Source organism: Sander vitreus, chromosome 5 (assembly GCF_031162955.1).
Source record: "Sander vitreus isolate 19-12246 chromosome 5, sanVit1, whole genome shotgun sequence".
Taxonomy (NCBI): Eukaryota; Metazoa; Chordata; class Actinopteri; order Perciformes; family Percidae; genus Sander; species Sander vitreus.
Window position 1 is genome coordinate 2,037,442 of NC_135859.1, and position 17,559 is coordinate 2,055,000.

A 17,559-nucleotide genomic window follows, 5' to 3' on the forward strand; every position below is an offset into this window, starting at 1 on the left:
ATGTTTTCCCTCACAGTAATTCCTCAGTGACAGCTAGGGCAGCACATTGAGATGTCTGTTAGAATCCAACAACTCCATATTCAAAACAGCTGGCTGTCATTGCTGCTGGAGTTTCTGATGGATTGAATGAGCATGCTGCTTCTAGTTTATTAAACAATGGCAAATCATTTTGGGTAAATATTGGGATAATTTGTCTGACAAATTGACAGTCCTCCAAAGAAGGACATAGCGGCTCTGTGAGGCTGCTCTGACTCAGTGGTGCTTTTAGCTTAACGCTAACACTGGCATCCTAACCATCATGGTCTAGCGTGAGACTGATGGGAATGTAATTAGTTTTGCAGGTATTTGGTCATAAACCTAAAGTATCATAAAGTATTGGACAAATTAAATGTTTGACCTGATGGTGGCGCTAGATGACAGGTTAGGGGGCCACCAGAGCAACAATTCATCCTGAGGGGGGGATGTAAATGACAATCCATCAAACAGCAGTTGAGACATTTCACTCAAAAGCACAAATGTCAGTCTCATGATGGTGTAAGAGAAAAGGTCAGGGATCAGCTGCGTCATGAGGATTCATCATCTGTTGACGTGAATGTCTGTACAAAAGTTGGTGTCAGTCATTGGAGTAGATGTTGAGATATTTCACAGAATAAGTGGAAACTTTGACCTGCTGGTGGCGCTAAAAATAAAGTCAGGGAATCACCAAATCCATTAGGACTTACTCTCTGTTCACCATGCGTATCTGTAGCAAATTTCACAGCAATCCATCCAGTAATTGTCGAGACATTTCACTTAAAGACAAAAATGTCAACCTGCTCGAGGCACTACAGCAAAAGTTGGGATCACCAAAGTCTGGACTTGCAGACCCACTGACAGACTGACATTGCCATCCAGACCGAGCGATGACCGCAGCATGGCTAAAAACGACAGCATCGGTCGTTCTAGCAAATGCCCAAAGTATTGCAGGGTCGGTTTAAAGTTTGCACCCAGTCGGCTTATCTTCTTCTTTGTCTCGAGTAGGGCTGGGCAATATATCGATTTTATATCGATATGGTGATATGAGAATAGATATCGTCTTAGATTTTGAATATCGTAATATTACATTACATATCATTTAGCTGACGCTTTTATCCAAAGTGACTTCCAATTAAGTGCTTTCAACCTTGAAGGTGCAAACTCCAGACAACAGGTAGTAAGTGCAAGTACATTAGGTTTAAATAAACAAAACAACAACATATGAAAGTGCAGCTTTAAGAATATATATATATATATACACAGTGGGGAGAACAAGTATTTGATACACTGCCGATTTTGCAGGTTTTCCTACTTACAAAGCATGTAGAGGTCTGTAATTTTAATCATAGGTACACTTCAACTGTGAGAGACGGAATCTAAAACAAAAATCCAGAAAATCACATTGTATGATTTTTAAATAATTAATTTGCATTTTATTGCATGACATAAGTATTTGATCACCTACCAATCAGTAAGAATTCCAGCTCTCACAGACCTGTTAGTTTTTCTTTAAGAAGCCCTCCTGTTCTCCACTCATTACCTGTATTAACTGCACCTGTTTGAACTTGTTACCTGTATAAAAGACACCTGTCCACACACTCAATCAAACAGACTCCAACCTCTCCACAATGGCCAAGACCAGAGAGCTGTGTAAGGACATCAGGGATAAAATTGTAGACCTGCACAAGGCTGGGATGGGCTACAGGACAATAGGCAAGCAGCTTGGTGAGAAGGCAATAACTGTTGGCGCAATTATTAGAAAATGGAAGAAGTTCAAGATGACGGTCAATCTCCCTCGGTCTGGGGCTGCATGCAAGATCTCACCTCGTGGGGCATCAATGATCATGAGGAAGGTGAGAGATCAGCCCAGAACTACACGGCAGGACCTGGTCAATGACCTGAAGAGAGCTGGGACCACAGTCTCAAAGAAAACCATTAGTAACACACTACGCCGTCATGGATTAAAATCCTGCAGCGCACGCAAGGTCCCCCTGCTCAAGCCAGCACATGTCCGGCCCCATGTGAAGTTTGCCAATGACCATCTGGATGATCCAGAGCAGGAATGGGAGAAGGTCATGTGGTCTGATGAGACAGAAATAGAGCTTTTTGGTCTAAACTCCACTCGCCGTGTTTGGAGGAAGAAGAAGGATGTGTACAACCCCAAGAACACCATCCCAACCGTGAAGCATGGAGGTGGAAACATCATTCTTTGGGGATGCTTTTCTGCAAAGGGGACAGGACGTCTCCATCGTATTGAAGGGAGGATGGATGGGGCCATGTATCGCGAGATCTATGCCAACAACCTCCTTCCCTCAGTAAGAGCATTGAAGATGGGTCGTGGCTGGGTCTTCCAGCATGACAACGACCTGAAACACACAGCCAGGGCAACTAAGGAGTGACTCTGTAAGAAGCATCTCAAGGTCCTGGAGTGACCTAGCCAGTCTCCAGACCTGAACCCAATAGAAAATCTTTGGAGGGAGCTGAAAGTCCGTATTGCTCAGCGACAGCCCCGAAACCTGAAGGATCTGGAGAAGGTCTGTATGGAGGAGTGGGCCAAAATCCCTGCTGCAGTGTGTGCAAACCTGGTCAAGAACTACAGGAAACGTATGATCTCTGTAATTGCAAACAAAGGTTTCTGTACCACATATTAACTTCTGCTTTTCTGATGTATCAGTTACTTATGTCATGCAAAAAAATGCAAATTAATTACTTAAAAATCAGACAATGTGATTTTCTGGATTTTTGTTTTAGATTCCGTCACTCACAGTTGAAGAGTCCATCCATCCATCCATCTTCATCCGCTTATCCGGGGTCGGGTCGCGGGGGTAGCAGCTCCAGCAGGGGACCCCAAACTTCCCTTTCCCGGGCCACATTAACCAGCTCCGACTGGGGGATCCCGAGGCGTTCCCAGGCCAGGTTAGAGATATAATCCCTCCACCTAGTCCTGGGTCTCCCCGAGGCCTCCTCCCAGCCACAGTTGAAGAGTACCTATGATAAAAAATTACAGACTTCTACATGCTTTGTAAGTGGGAAAACCTGCAAAATCGGCAGTGTATCAAATACTTGTTCTCCCCATATATATATATATATATTTTTTTTAATTTATTTATTTTTTTAATTTGAGGTGCAGTCAGAAGAGATGTGTTTTTAGCCTTCGGCGGAAGATGCGTAGGCTTTCGGCCGTCCTGATGTCACCATTTAGGAGGCAGGACAGCAAACAGTCGGGATTTCATTGAGTGATTAGTTGTCCCTCACTGTGAGAGGGCAGCAAGCAGGGTTGGCTGATGCAGAGCGGAGTGGGCGAGTTGGGGTATAGGGTTTGACCATGTCCTGGATGTAAGCTGGGTCTGTACTAGTGTCTTGAAGCGGATGTGGGCAGCAATTGGTAGCCAGTGAAGAGAGCGGAGGAGCAGTGTAGTGTGTGGGAGGTTGAAGACAAGTTGAGCTGCTGCGTTCTGAATGAGCTGCAGGGGCCGGATGGCACATGCAGGCAGGCCAGCCAGGAGGGAGTTGCAGTAGTCTAGATGTGAGATGATTAGAGCCTGAACCAGAACCTGAGCTGCCTTCTGTGTTAGAAGGGGACGTATCCTTCTGATGTTATGCAGCATGTATCTACACGATCGGGTGGTTGCAGCAACGTGTTTCAGATGGTGTGTGCACATCCAAGAAGAAATGTCAGTCAGACAGGCCGAGATACGTGCTGCTACTTGGTATATGGTATAAATGTTGTCTTTTCCTGGTTTTAAAGGGTGCATTACATTAAAGTGATGTAATTTTCTGAACTTACCAGACTGTTCTAGCTGTTCTGTTATTTGCCTTAACCCACCCTAAACCTTTCTTTTTAGTAAACTCTGTGTACACAAACAATGTTGTCAATGCTTTCATTAAGGTGTAGAGCCCCTGGTGATACTTCAAGCGAAGTCTCATGTTGTGTCGAGCCTTCTTAGTGGTTTAAAAAGAGCTATTTTGAGGCTAGCATAAAAGTGCCCCTAGCACTCCCATTCAAAAGGCCATTTGACTGAAAAACAAAAATACGGTACATCTTAAAAGTGGCGATTCTGTCCTAATTATGCTTTTAAACGAAAGTTTGACTCAGGTACATTCACAAAAAGACCCTAGGTTGCATTTTGGCGAGAGTTACGCTTTAAGAGAGCAGAGGTATCTTCCACACTCGATGAATGTGGTCTTAATACATACACTGACTGTGCACAAATTATGTTGTGAGACCAACAGAATTCATTCAACAGTGTAGGGATTTGTGTCTTACAGCAGCCTTGTGCTCTAGTGTGAAATCTAGGTTTATTGATTTCCGTGGGGCTATATTCTTTACGAAAGATACGGTGTGTACTTGAGGAGAATTCTTATTTATTTGTATCACTTGCTTCAGATCCTTCACCTCTCAATCCCATGTCTACACCGCACAGTACACTCTTCGAACCATCTCAAACGAAAATAACCCTTTAAAGCGAGGAGCACCTTGTCCCCAGCGACATCAAATAAATCCTTATCGTGGTGGCAGAGGCAGAGAAAAACAATTCTGCCGCTTAAACATCATAAAAGCATGACAGGCTCCCTCCCTTTAGCTTTCAGCACAGCCGGGGCTAAGCGTTTCAAAGAGACTAGTGTTTGAATGACTGCGATGTGGGAGCTCAGAGTCTGTAGTTATGGATTAAGCTCACAGCAAATAGTAGCATGGAAGAAACAGAGGTAATCTCTTCCCTCTCCTCCACGGCTCTCTCACCATACCTGTTCCCACTTTTTTAATCTCCTTACTGAATTAGTTCTTGCAAAGCTGCTCAAACAGAGAGGGGTTTATTCACAGCGGGTACAGAGGTTAAAGTAACACGAAAATGATACCGTCTCAGGTTCCTGAAAAGGTCCATTTGCTCAAAGATTGATGTGCTACTCACCTGGTTATTGTTCTCCAAAGCAACATACAGGTAGAACACACTTGCTGCCATCCTCAGATTTGCTGCTTGGAAGAAAAGTACACGAGGGCGTTCTTCGTTATGGGCCTTGAACCGCAGCCAGTTGCGAGCAGCGTCTAGGTATAACATTTTTGGCATTTGCGTTTAGATTACACAGTGTAAACCTGACGCAGCAGTGTATCATAAAAACTTCATCATACTCACTCAGTCACTCAGTGCAGCCTCTGGTTTAATCACCTACAGTGCTCTGGGATAATTTACCCTGCAGCACACCCTGTATTTGCATAAAAGTAGTTTCGTTTAGCATGTTGATGCATTGCTTTGCAGTTTCACAGAAGATTCTCGCCATAAAAGAAAATTCCCACACCTGAACCACCGCACTAACTGCCTACATATTTCAGTCTGGCTCTTCGCTGCTTTGCTTTCACTGCTTTCCTGTGCTGTGAAGATCAAATAATGAGCCAGAGGATTCTTTTATGCGATATTTCACACTAGCTGAATGTTGTAAATGTCTTTCCAGCTCACACACCTTGGTATGAGATCTTTACCAGTAAGCCTCTGATATTAAATGTTCATCATCAGAGCTTCTCCCCTCATGTCCCCATCTGACTCTTACTAATGAGACCCGCAAACTCTCCTGATGTAGTTCCTCTGCTTCTTTTCTTATCAGATAGACAACAGGATGAGCTGCTGACTGAATAGGCTAATGTGCTTATTATGAGTGTGTTCCTGCATCATACAGGGTATGAATTTACCTCATCTTTGTTGCATGTCAGACCTTTTCATCTTTCCTGTCATTTATAATTGTATTTTTTTGCTACATGCTTTAATCCATCCTAATGCATTCCCTGAGGCTCTGCTACAGTATGTTCTACCCATTAAGTTACACACAGCTTGACAGTTTAATGTATATCCTCATGTGAAGTTTAGACTATCTTAGTGGGAATTAAACCACAGATAAAAGATGGCAGGTTCAAGCTTCCTTTATTCAAGGGTGGTTTCTGGGACTATATTTTCATGTGCGATTGATGGTACAGTTAAAATGTCCTGTATCATAGTGTGACAGAGATGGAGAGGAGGGTTTTATCTTTTACTGTAGATTTCTTTACAATTTTTTGATAAATTGCACTTTTTTTCTGCCACAATACTTTGAAACAATACGTAGTCACACACTGTAGTATGCAGTGTGGATTTCAACTAGTGTGGTGGTCCACACACTTTTGCATATTAAGCCAATATAAATTACACCACACAATGTCAATGCCTGCCACATATTGATTTGTTATATGTATCATAGAGGCTTGAAAGGCTGTGCTGTACTTTGCAGAGCACTCCTTGGAACTCCCAAAAGGACCCCTGGAAGTCCCCACGCTGCGGATTGGGAAACACACCAAACCCTGCTCCAGGGTTTAAAAAAAGCTGCGGGCACACAGGGCAGGGTAAGTATTACAATCAATATTTCAAATATTTACTGTACATTGTGAAATTTTGACAATAATCTGACAATGAAATGGAACTTTCCACTTTTTGTTTTTGAGTTGTGTGCTGGGGAACTCAGAGTTGGGGGATGATATCTAACATCACAATGGAGAAGTTGTCAAAACCGTGTGTGTGTATGTGTGTGTGTGTGTGTGTGTGTGTGTGTGTGTGTGTGTGTGTGTATTACCAGTGACAGCGCAGTCAGTGGGCTATGCATGATGTGGCATCAGCTCTAGCAGACAGACTAAAATAGTGCCTTGTGTGACAAAGTGTGCCCAATAGTTAAGAGAATGATTTTTTTCCGTTTTTCTTTTTACACCAGCTTCCTTCCTATGGTAAAGTGTAGGCCAGAGGTGGCGGAAATACGTCAGTTATGTGGGTTCTCTGAAGCTTGACTGTGTCTCTTAATTTCGGATGAGGGGAATGAGAGAGAGGGGGGGGGGGGAGATTTTAATCACTCCTGTCGCTTTAAGGACACTTATCAAAGCCTTCTTATGCGAATAGAAAATACCATGAGCCACTGAGCAACTGAGCAGCCAAGGGACGGACCGGAGTGGATTTATAGGAAACTCAACATTATCTAAACTGGAATAGACCGCTTCATCGCCTCATGGAGTTTGGCTACACACTGGATGGTTGTCTTATTCGGAGGGTTCGGATCATTCGGAAATATTGCGCATAAGTAGCTCTCAGACTTGGGATCCTTTCTCCCCCTGAAAGCACAGAGAGGAATATGGTTTAAAACTCAAACGCGTAAGGGATTATTCACTCATCCAGCAGCCACAATCGATACGTAGCCTACTTGTTCGCCAGGCGTTTTTTGTTCCGGACGGATAGTATCCAAAGCTCTTTATTTGACAGCCCTGGATCAGGGATTGGGCTGGTGGAAAACAACAACGGGCAGCGACATGATTTCTCTGCGCTGTCTGCGGTATGCAGCGAGGTTAGGCTTTAACATCGCTTGTTATTATTCCGATGCAACAAAAGTTCCAAAGCGGCTGTAATGCGTGGATTTTTAACTATTTCGCCGTTTTGCACCTGCTTTGGCGGATACCGCGTCGACATAGTGCAGATTCGTGACAAAATAGCGTGTGGATCCGCGTCGCTTTGCTCTCTTTCTCTCTCGCCTGAGTGGGATACTTGAACATTTGCTTATCGTAATGGAGATTGGGGATGTTTATACTCAAGGTCATTGAGTGTTATAAGGCTATAATTGCGTTGTTAATTACACACACACGCGCGCGCAGCGCTATATCTTCACGTTATAGCGCAGCCTACAATTGACAGTTCAGTGTGTGTGTTACTTGTTATTACACGGTGCAGCGAGCGTTTAGGCGACATCACCTACTGTGGAGTTATATTTCTGTTTCTTTTTTGACACTGCAAGCTTTCTCTAACGACATGGATGGCAAATTGAAGCAGGGTCGGAGATGCCGGTCCAAGCGGGAGAGGGTGCGGAGGTTGCGGGAGGCAGGAAGCAGAGACGCCCGCAGCCCCGACCCCAACTCCTCCTGCTCCGACAGGGAGGGACACAGTCCGGGGATGGACGCCGCCTCCCTGACCGGTAAAAAGGCGTCGCGCCCTGCGGCCGCCGCCAGAGCTCCACGTCCCCCCCGGCAGAAGAGACGGGAGTCCAGCTCGCAGGAGGAGGATATCATTGATGGATTTGCTATAGCCAGTTTCATCAGCCTGGACCGTCTGGAGGTAAGGAGGAACCCGATCATTACCTGTTTGTTTGTTTGTTTGTTTGTGTGTGTGTGTGTGTGTGTGTGTGTGTGTGTGTGTGTGTGTGTGTGTTGCATTCTTCATCAGTGGAGTGGTTCTCAAAGTGGGGGCCCCCCACTCACTCACCAGCTACTGATGACTAGTCTAATTGTCTCTCATTTAGTTGAGATGATGCCAATCAGAGACGGGATAAGGATGACTCTTCTAATCATCTGATAGTGTAGATCAGAGATTCAGCCCCCCCCCCAAGGTGTCTCCGATCAATCCTTGGTTTGATTCTCATCACACATGGCTGTTGACAGCTGTAGAGTTCAATACACAGCACCAGTGTTCTCTTATTGGGCTGCCTGGTCCATGGAGCTGAATGTGTGTCTGTTTGGAGTCCTTGACATGAAAGTGTTTGACAATCACAGCAGCACACAAACTCTGTTTGCAGAATATCACAAGTTGAAGGCTTGGTGAATGAGATGTTAATCATTGGCAGCGTATGGTTTGTTGAGGAAACTAAACTGCTGTGTGTGTGTGTGTGTGTGTGTGTGTGTGTCTGTAATGGCTCTGGCTTGGATTGTTTTATTCATTGTGAGTGCACTCTTGACATTTTGCTCTTTGATAAACTGCCATTCATGTGTTCCAGGCTGATACAGCATGCGCTGATAACTGTGTTTCTGTCATGATGCTGTGGTATGTCTACTGTCAGAGGAATGATGTCAGGAAGAAAGGAGGTTCTCCTGTGACATCCTCTTATCTCTTTTATCTCGTGATGTTCCAAATGACAAATAAAACATCGCTCCTTGTGGGACATCAGGCTGACTGACAAGGTACGCAGGTCTGTGTGTTTTTCCCCCCCATGGCTCATTCTGGTAATGGCAGCACTACTGTAGTTGAAATATAAATCACTTGCTTTAATAAACATAGCTAACATATTACACGCCCAATGAGGTCTGTATATTTTCAGATGATGACCTCATTTAAAAGCCCTGATCTTACCACAGGTCACCTCATTTCGATGACAAACTCCCATGTAGGCTTAGCAACAGTATTAATCAGTCATGATTGACTCTTTCCTCCTACATAGTACTTACTCAGTATAATGGTTGAATGCAGATTTGTAGCAAAATTGCATGACGGGGCGACCTCTAGCTCACCCAATAAGAGCGTGCGCCCCATGTAGGCTGAGTCCTTCGCAGCGGCCCGGGTTCGAGTCCGACCTGAGGCCCTTTGCTACGTGTCATCCCCCATCTCTCTCCCACCTCTCCTGTCTATCCACTGTCACTATCAAATAAAGGGAAAAGCCCCCAAAAAATAAAATAAATAACTGCATGACATATAAACCAGTTGTCCGCCTGCATATATAGCGTGGAAGATTCACACACCACCTCCCCTCTGTTAACAAGTTTGACCTGTCCGGGTCATCAGTAGTTATATTGCTATTCCTAGCTCGTAGCTCAGCCCCTCGAGGTGCTTAGAATGGGTGTGAAAGCAGATAGGGGAGGGATAAGAGGAGGGGTGCATGAACCCTAACCACAAAGAGCTATTGTTATCCTGTAATTATTGTAGAACAAACCCTACACACAGCAGGGGAAACTATGTAGCTACAGTACGATATAGATTAAACATGTTACACCTCATGAACTCCCATAATGATACAGTAGGAGATTCCAGAGCATCATAAAGTAGGATAGACTCCCCATTTGGTGCCACAACGAGGCTACAGCATTGCCTCCCTAAAATACTTGTTATCAAATGTGCATGAGATATGAATGAAAATGTGTGTTGGTGCATATTCCTATTGATTTGTATGAGTGCAGCGCACTGTGATGTTGTATTTGTGAGTATTTCTGCCCTTTGTGCCGCGTGGCTGCCACTTCTGACAGCTGCTGACTGTGAACGACTTTGAGGATGTCATAGCAGCAAAGCGTTTCTTTCTTTCTGCCAGTATGCTGGTGTCTCCGCTGCTGTCAACCCAGTGCCCTGCCATTTTGACCTCTAGGAATATCCTCATGTGTGGGTTTCATACAGTTAGGTAGAAGTCATTCTTGTTCACGTTTCACATCTTATCCCGGCTGCTGCCATCCTGTTTGTTGGTTGTATTTCAAAAATCTTTGGATGCTTTATCATAATAAAACCGCTGCCCCTTTGTGTTTGAGAGGGAAATTAAGTAAGACGATAATTCAATTTTTCTTCCCGAGCAGTAATAGTTTTCTTACTCAAGTGCTAAATCCATGTTGTAAATCCAACAGAGAAAACAGTGTGGTCTGCATAGGAGCTTATGTTTCAAGGCTAAGCAAATGAGGCATGATACGGTTCTATGTGAAATAATACTCTCATGCCAGCTACTTGTTGGTAATTGGTCTGATTTGCATGCAAATGGACTGCGCTTATTAAATGATGTTGGTGGATTTGGTGCAATTACATGAGGAGATGTGCTCAGGTTTTTTGTGTGTTTTGTCCCTTGGTTTCCCTGCATAGGGAGAAAGAAATGAGCATGTTGACTATATACATATTTCATACACCGTTTACTGTTAGTCACGGTGGTGATCACATTTGTTTTCAGTAATAAGTTGCATCACTGCGAATGAAATGCAGAGTTTGAAATGTGTATCCTCTGGAAATGTCTCATAATCGGTCATGACTCACACTTTCACCTACTCACTGTACGCTCCGGTGGAGCTCATGACCTACACTACCTGTGCTAATTGCTCATCAATTATGAGGAGGACACAGCAGCGTTTGGCCAGGGAACAGCTCTGACCTATTGCGTCATGCTCGGATAAGCCCGCTCACCCTCGGCGGAGGGTGTGTGTGGTCCTCCTGACCTCTTCCAAGTGACTGATGGCCAGCACGGTTGTGTTTATGTCAGGCCTTTCAGTCTCATTAGCATTCTGCCAACATCCATATCTCATCCTCTCTGGGTTCAATGAGCCCACACGGCAAACATACCAATATTTATTCTACTGTATGTTGTTTCTTTTAATCTCTATCTAAGCCCTTTGCTGTTCTCTAATGCACTCGAGGATGAACATGTTTCATAAAATCCCTGTCACCTTTGGGTTGCTGCCTGTCACCATCATTCGATAGTCCTATTTTAGTCTGTAACTTGTGAACAGATGCTACTGTCTGTTCTTAACAGCCAGAGGTTATGGGTTCCTCCCAGGGCACTTTGACTGTATTGGACTATAAGCAAAATCGGTAGGTTGTTGTTTTTGATATTCTAGCTCTGCGCTGATAGGAACAAGCTCCCTTGATGAAGGCTTAGGCTGTACGGGGGTCTCGCCCGCTCCCGTGAACCTGTTTCATTACAGCCGAAAGCAATTTGCAGCCGTGACCTCATTTGATTATGGCGTGTTTGTTTGCGTTGAATCCCCCCGTTTCTCATCGGAAAGCCGCTTACTTACCTGTACAAATAGACCGTACAAACACAGCCGTCCTGCTTTGTCACGGGCACCTTATTGTGATTAGAGAAATGTTATATATATATATATATATATATATATATATATATATATATATATATATATATATATATATATATATATATAACAGTATAAGCACATTCTGTTGGGCTATACAAGGAGAAAGGAACAAAAAACCTTGTATGTCCAGTTTGGGCGGTTTTTATAATTCTTTCTTGGATTGAGAATTCACATCACCAGTTACTACCCCTCGCTCACTTTTCAAGAGATACCACTTTACATTTTTTTTTTTTTAATAAATGTTAGAAAGAATAATTAATACTCACATTTTACTCAAATGCTGAAAAGCCAACCCCCTGGAAATGGAAGGTTTTTACCTGACAGCAGCGCTTTAAAACAATTACCCGCTGCAGCTTAAACCCTCCAGAAGTCTCCCTCTGGGTATCGAACAAGTGAGCAGATAATAAAAATGACACAATTATCCCTCTGTCACACTTTTAATAAGATGTTTGATTTGCTCCATTTGCTCTGTGAGTGACGTCGCAGTGGCAAATCCCCTCTCTTTAATCCACAATCCTTCTGTTCATCTGCTTTGACATGAATTTACAGATTTGTTTGGGCTTTTCGTTCAGCAGCATGAGTTTCTAAATTCACTCTAATGGGGATTTAGGTTTATTTGATTTAGTGATATTACATCGGTGTCAAGGGCAGGAAGCCGAAAGGCCAGGCATTCAGACAAAAAATGGGTTTCATAAATAGAAGCTCTTGATGGGCTCTAGAGACTGTCTCTTTATTTATCCAGGGAAGTTTTGCTATATTTTTCTTAAGGCCCTGTTTGACACACTTACACTAATCATCATCTGCTGTTAGTCACTGAAGCAGTTTTACGTAAGCAATATGGGAAATGAAGTCCCTTGCCCTAGGGGAGCTTGACAGTTGTTGTTAGGGAAGCTGCGAGTTGCTGCTTCACTCTCTCCGCCCGTATTTTCCCAGCTGGTGCGTGGATCTAAGCCAGCAACATTCCAGTTACAAGTATGTGTCTTTCTATTTCATCAATGAAGGTCTCAAATAATTACATTTTTGTTTTAGGCTTTTCCCCAAAATAACCATACTTGCACCTCTACAGCTCTAGTCCCATAGCGTTCATTACTGGGCGTCTCACTGCTAGCGCTCAGATAACACCATGTGTTCCTTATTAGCAGTCATTAGTACAGCTAACACTCAGGAGCAATCCTCTGCCAAGTGACGACACTTCATGTCAGAACATTACTTGCCAAAGACAATTAATAAGCACCCTGGTAGCACCTGTGCAGAGCTTTCTTGAGGTCTTCTGAGCATCAGCCGAATGGGATGCTTTCTTGAGATTAATGGGTTGAAAAAGATCTTAGGTGGTTTGTAAATCCCATCTTCCCCCATCTTTTCCTTGTGGTCAGCTCTGTGCGTTCGCTCTGCCTGATTGGCAGTTGGGGTGACACAGTGCAAACTGATAGTGACACTTGAAGCCACAGCAGTCGTTGCTATAGTAAGATGTCTTGCTTCTGTGGTGAGGCAGCAGATTTGTTGCAGGAATCTTGCTTCGTGTTTTCTCTTTTCCCCCAACAGTGATAGCACTGTGCATCATATGCCGGCACTGACAAACAACTCCAGCTTTAATTAACAAGGCAACCCCCCGAGGCTCCCCTGCTCATTGCCTGACGCATCCCACAGAGAGAGCTTTCTTAATGCCAGCGGGACGTCCCCCGGCCCCGGCTTTCTCTAACTGCCACACACTGTAGGCGACAGCACAGCTGACAAATGCATGGTTACATTCACAAGCCTTTTCGCTCTCGCACACACACAAACACAGGATTGGACCTCCACTGTGCATCTGTCCAAGCCATCAACCAGTGACCTAAATATATCCACCCAAGGAAGGTTCTAGTGTGTTGTGGTAGTGTGTTCATGTGGATCTGAAAGCATGGCGATCACTTTGTCAGCCTCCTCTGTTACTACAAAACTACACTTGTATTCAGCTGTGGAGGATTTATGTGACACAAAATAAGTGGAGAGAATGCTTCAGTTCACAGATTCCCAAGTCAAACAAAGGAGTTGGAGGCCAGCTTAGACAACAGATGTAACACATGTATATGTAGGATCTATTATCATTACTGATTAATCCCAGTTGATGTCTTTAAATGGCTTGTTTTGTCAGACCAACAGTCCAAAACCCAAAGGGATTCAGTTTACTGTTATAGGAGATGAACAAAAACAAGCAAATGCTCATATTTGGGATTCTGGAACCAAATAATCTTTGCCTAAAAAATTACAAACTGTTAATTGATTTGCTTAGCTGATTCATTTTGAACTGACTAATTGATTAAACAAGTAATAATTTCAGCTCTTAAGGATGTTAATGTATCAATGGTGTATATCCTGAGATGTAAAGGCACTAGGGGTTGTTTGACATTTTCAGTTACGATAACCTGACGAGCCAGAGGTTTGTTACACAGAGCCATCTGAGGAGCCAGCAATGGGAACTGATTGTAAAACTCAAGCACTTTAAAAAAAAACCTGGCAAGCGCATGGGTGAACCATCTGTCTCACCTCCGCCGTTGTTGTTTGAACGAACAGTCACGGCCGTCACACACACACCTTAACTACACCCGAGCTGCCAGTAGCTCCTGACCGGACGCTGATTGGTTCGGTCCGCTGCTGTTCAGACACAAACGCATTACTTGAAGCCCGACAAGAAGGATCTTTCGTGTGATATGTGATTCCGGGATTCTCGTGTGATCTTGTGATATCGCGAGAATCTAGCTGCCGGGCAAGGAAAGCGATACAATACCCAGTTTTAATTAATGATCCCAAAACAATACTTTTGGATACCTTGCTTTGAGGATTATCTAAACATTTAGCAGTACAAGAGCTTTGTGTTATTAAAGTTCAGGAAAGACACCACAAGTGAACCGTGTCTATTACATCAATTTATCAGAAATAAAGGCTTATAAATAACAGGGGCTTTGACACGTGTGGCCGTGGGGTGGTGCAGGGGCACAGCAGCATAGACATTTCAATGACAACAGACAGACAAAGTTGGTTTAAAGGTACCCTGTGGTGTTTGACCACTAGTAGGACTATGGAGCAGTGTTTATGAGTGGGTCCTTGCTTTGTTTGGATCAGACGTTAAACTAAATCAAACTGAACATGCACCCAGGCGATGCAATACAAATTCCTGTAACCTGTTCCACGCTATTCTGCTGATCGACTATTGGTGGCGGTAACAAAGCGTAGCAATGCACCCGTAAATGCATCGAAGAAGACCGCAAGCTAGCAGATACTGATGCTAACCATGTAGGATTTTAAATATTCCAAAATGCAGTGCTTGCTTTGTAAATGTTTATGAGGAAGGACGTGTGTCCAACATGCTTGTAAGACTTCAAGGATACACATTTACATTGCGCATTGTTTACCAGAAAACTACCTCAGTACCTCAGAGATCAGGCCTAAGACTGACGAGTCTTCTTCCTGCATGAACTGCTCTGAAGTTGGTGAAATTGTGATCTAAATCAGAGATGCTGCGTGATCAAACAATTTGTTAAGAAGAGTACGCATCTGAGCATGCCTCTGATGCTGGCTGTTGGTACTTGATAGTTTTCACAGTGAGTGGTAGGACACATTTAGTTGGTAACAAAAAAATATTGGAGTGCCATACCCAGGCAGAAAAGAGATGTATCTGTATTTCCTCATTTTTTTAGGCTTTCAGCCAGCAGCACTGGTGTACTTTTTGGAAGGGAGCAATATAAATGCATGCTGGCCCTCGAGGGTCCTTTGTGAAGCCCTGTCAGTTTGTCAGTCTATTTTGAGGTATCATGCCACAGCCTGAATGTACCAGCACTATAAAAACTTCAGAATAAGAGCCTCTTTGTTTTCAGGTACCATGGCGCGTGAACAACACGTGTACAACATAGCTGACACATATTAAGTGGCACATAAAACACGTTGGTAGCTTGTTGTATATATATATATATATATATATATCCATTTCCTGCTCGTCATCCTGAGCCGTCTTCCATCTTCCTGTCTCAGTGTTTTCATTGCGGTGAATGACAGGATGTAATTACGCTGTGATTAAGATGCTGTCTCGGAGCCTGCGATGGATTAGAAGGTTTCCCGGTAATTATCCACTGCTGATTTGTCTTGATTTCTGCTTTTTTTTTGCTTTTTCATAACCCCTCTCTGGTTCCTCAACTGCTTGATTAATGCATGTTACTAAACAATGTTAACAAAAGATATTTCATTTCAGCAATTTGAGAAAAAGAAATGATTTGGAGATAACTTCACAGTAATCATATTTGTCATTCAGCTGAGGTATTTTCCAGCCTTGTGATTTTGGTTAATCTGTAATAGTGCACTTGGCCACAGAAGCTCTGTATAAATGACTAACAGACGAGGGCTGTGAAGGATTTACAATACAAATAATGAAACCTAAATAGAGAGGGCACTCTTTAAGTGGCTCATTAAGTAATGGCTGTTTTTCCTTTTCAGCCGTGTCCTTCACTGACAGACAGCAAAAGAGAGAGCTCTGAAAGCCTGGCTTGCCTCAACCCTCACATCACTTTAATCCCTTTTCAACATTTTGTTTGCATGAGAGTGTAGGTCATTTTTTCCAGCTATGCAGACTCATTCAGCGCTAAGATCTGCTGATTGGTCTTCCTGAGTCGTGTGCGTTTGGGGGGGGGAAGCAATAAGTCTTTTAACAATGCTGACCTGCAAACCAAGGTGAATACTTATAATAAAGTGCTTTGCTCGGCCATGCTACTGATATTATGTCAAGAGAAAAAAAAATCTTTTGTAGATGCTTGCACTTTTTGTGTGCCACTAGCAATCACTAAAGGTTTAAGCCAGCACAAAATGTGAAAATAAAAAACATTAAATTCCCCAACTCTTTACAACCTCCCTGCACCCGAGTGTCCCCATAAAATCAAGGTTATCAGTGCTATTAGCAGGCTTCCCTTTTTTTTTATTTAATCAGCTGTGTGAGCATTTATTTTTGAGTTAGCCAAACTACAAAATGAGCTGTTGGCTGATACCTAGTAAACATCACAAGCCAGTGTCTCTACGCTCAGCCAAAAGGACGTGAAATGACGTTATGTATCATTTTGATATTTAAAAAGATAGTAGCGTGTGTTCTGCTGTTCTCAAAGACCGAGTAAGGAGTCTGTTGGTCAATAAACAATCTTACGTAAGATGCCTGCGTACGTTATTTTCCAGCCCCGTACATTGTAGCTCAACAGCAGTGGCGCTCTGACCAACCGCTAACGCTAACACATAGTCAGTGGTGGAAGAAGTATTTAGTAAAAGTACTAATACCACACTGTAAAAGTCCCTCATTGAAAATGTTACTTAAGTAAAAGTATATAAGTATCATCAGGGTTATGTAAAATATACTTAAAGTATTAAAAGTAAAAGTACTCAATTTAGAAAAATCCTAATGATCATTTCATTGTTCATCATTGTAGGCCTGTATATTGTCGGGTAGTTTAATTTATAATAAAACTTCATGTTATATAAACTACATGTGTTTTGTGTGCAAAAATCTTAATGTGTAAAGTAACTAGTAACTAAAGCTGTAACAGATGAATGTAGTGGAGTAAAAAGTACAATATTTCTCTCTGAAATGTAGCGGAGTAGAAGTAGAAAGTGGCATGAAAAGAAAAGACTCAAGTAAAGTACAAGTACCTCAAATTTGTACTTGATGTACAGTACTCCAAAGCATTGTTTATGCTTGAATGAAGCAATGACTCCCTAGGAAAACACTAATGGGCCCATTTGATCCCCTTCCTACAATCCTGGCTCAAACACTGGACATACAGTATGTGCTGTTTTACATTCAAGGTCTTTGAATATTGTTATGTCATGCATACTTTTCAGAACTGAATAACATCTGAAAATAGCTAATTAGGAGACCACTTTTAAAACATCTACCGCTAAGAGTAGGATGTAATGTTATTTAAGATTCT

General features: G+C 43.0%; 1 protein-coding gene across 10 annotated transcripts in view; it reads left to right on the plus strand.

Annotated features, from left to right (window-relative positions):
* Nucleotides 1-7,631: 7,631 nt before the first annotated feature.
* fbrsl1 (fibrosin-like 1) overlaps nt 7,632-17,559 on the plus strand; it is a 293,183-nt gene continuing 283,255 nt past the window's right edge. For 9 of the 10 annotated variants that reach the window (XM_078250016.1, XM_078250008.1, XM_078250015.1 and 6 more), the window contains exon 1: nt 7,633-8,126. In XM_078250016.1, coding sequence (XP_078106142.1) covers nt 7,824-8,126 — 303 coding nt within the window. In that variant the 5' untranslated portion in view covers nt 7,633-7,823. Of the gene's footprint in view, nt 8,127-17,559 lie in introns of all 10 variants that reach the window. The other variant, XM_078250014.1, reaches the window with a different exon arrangement.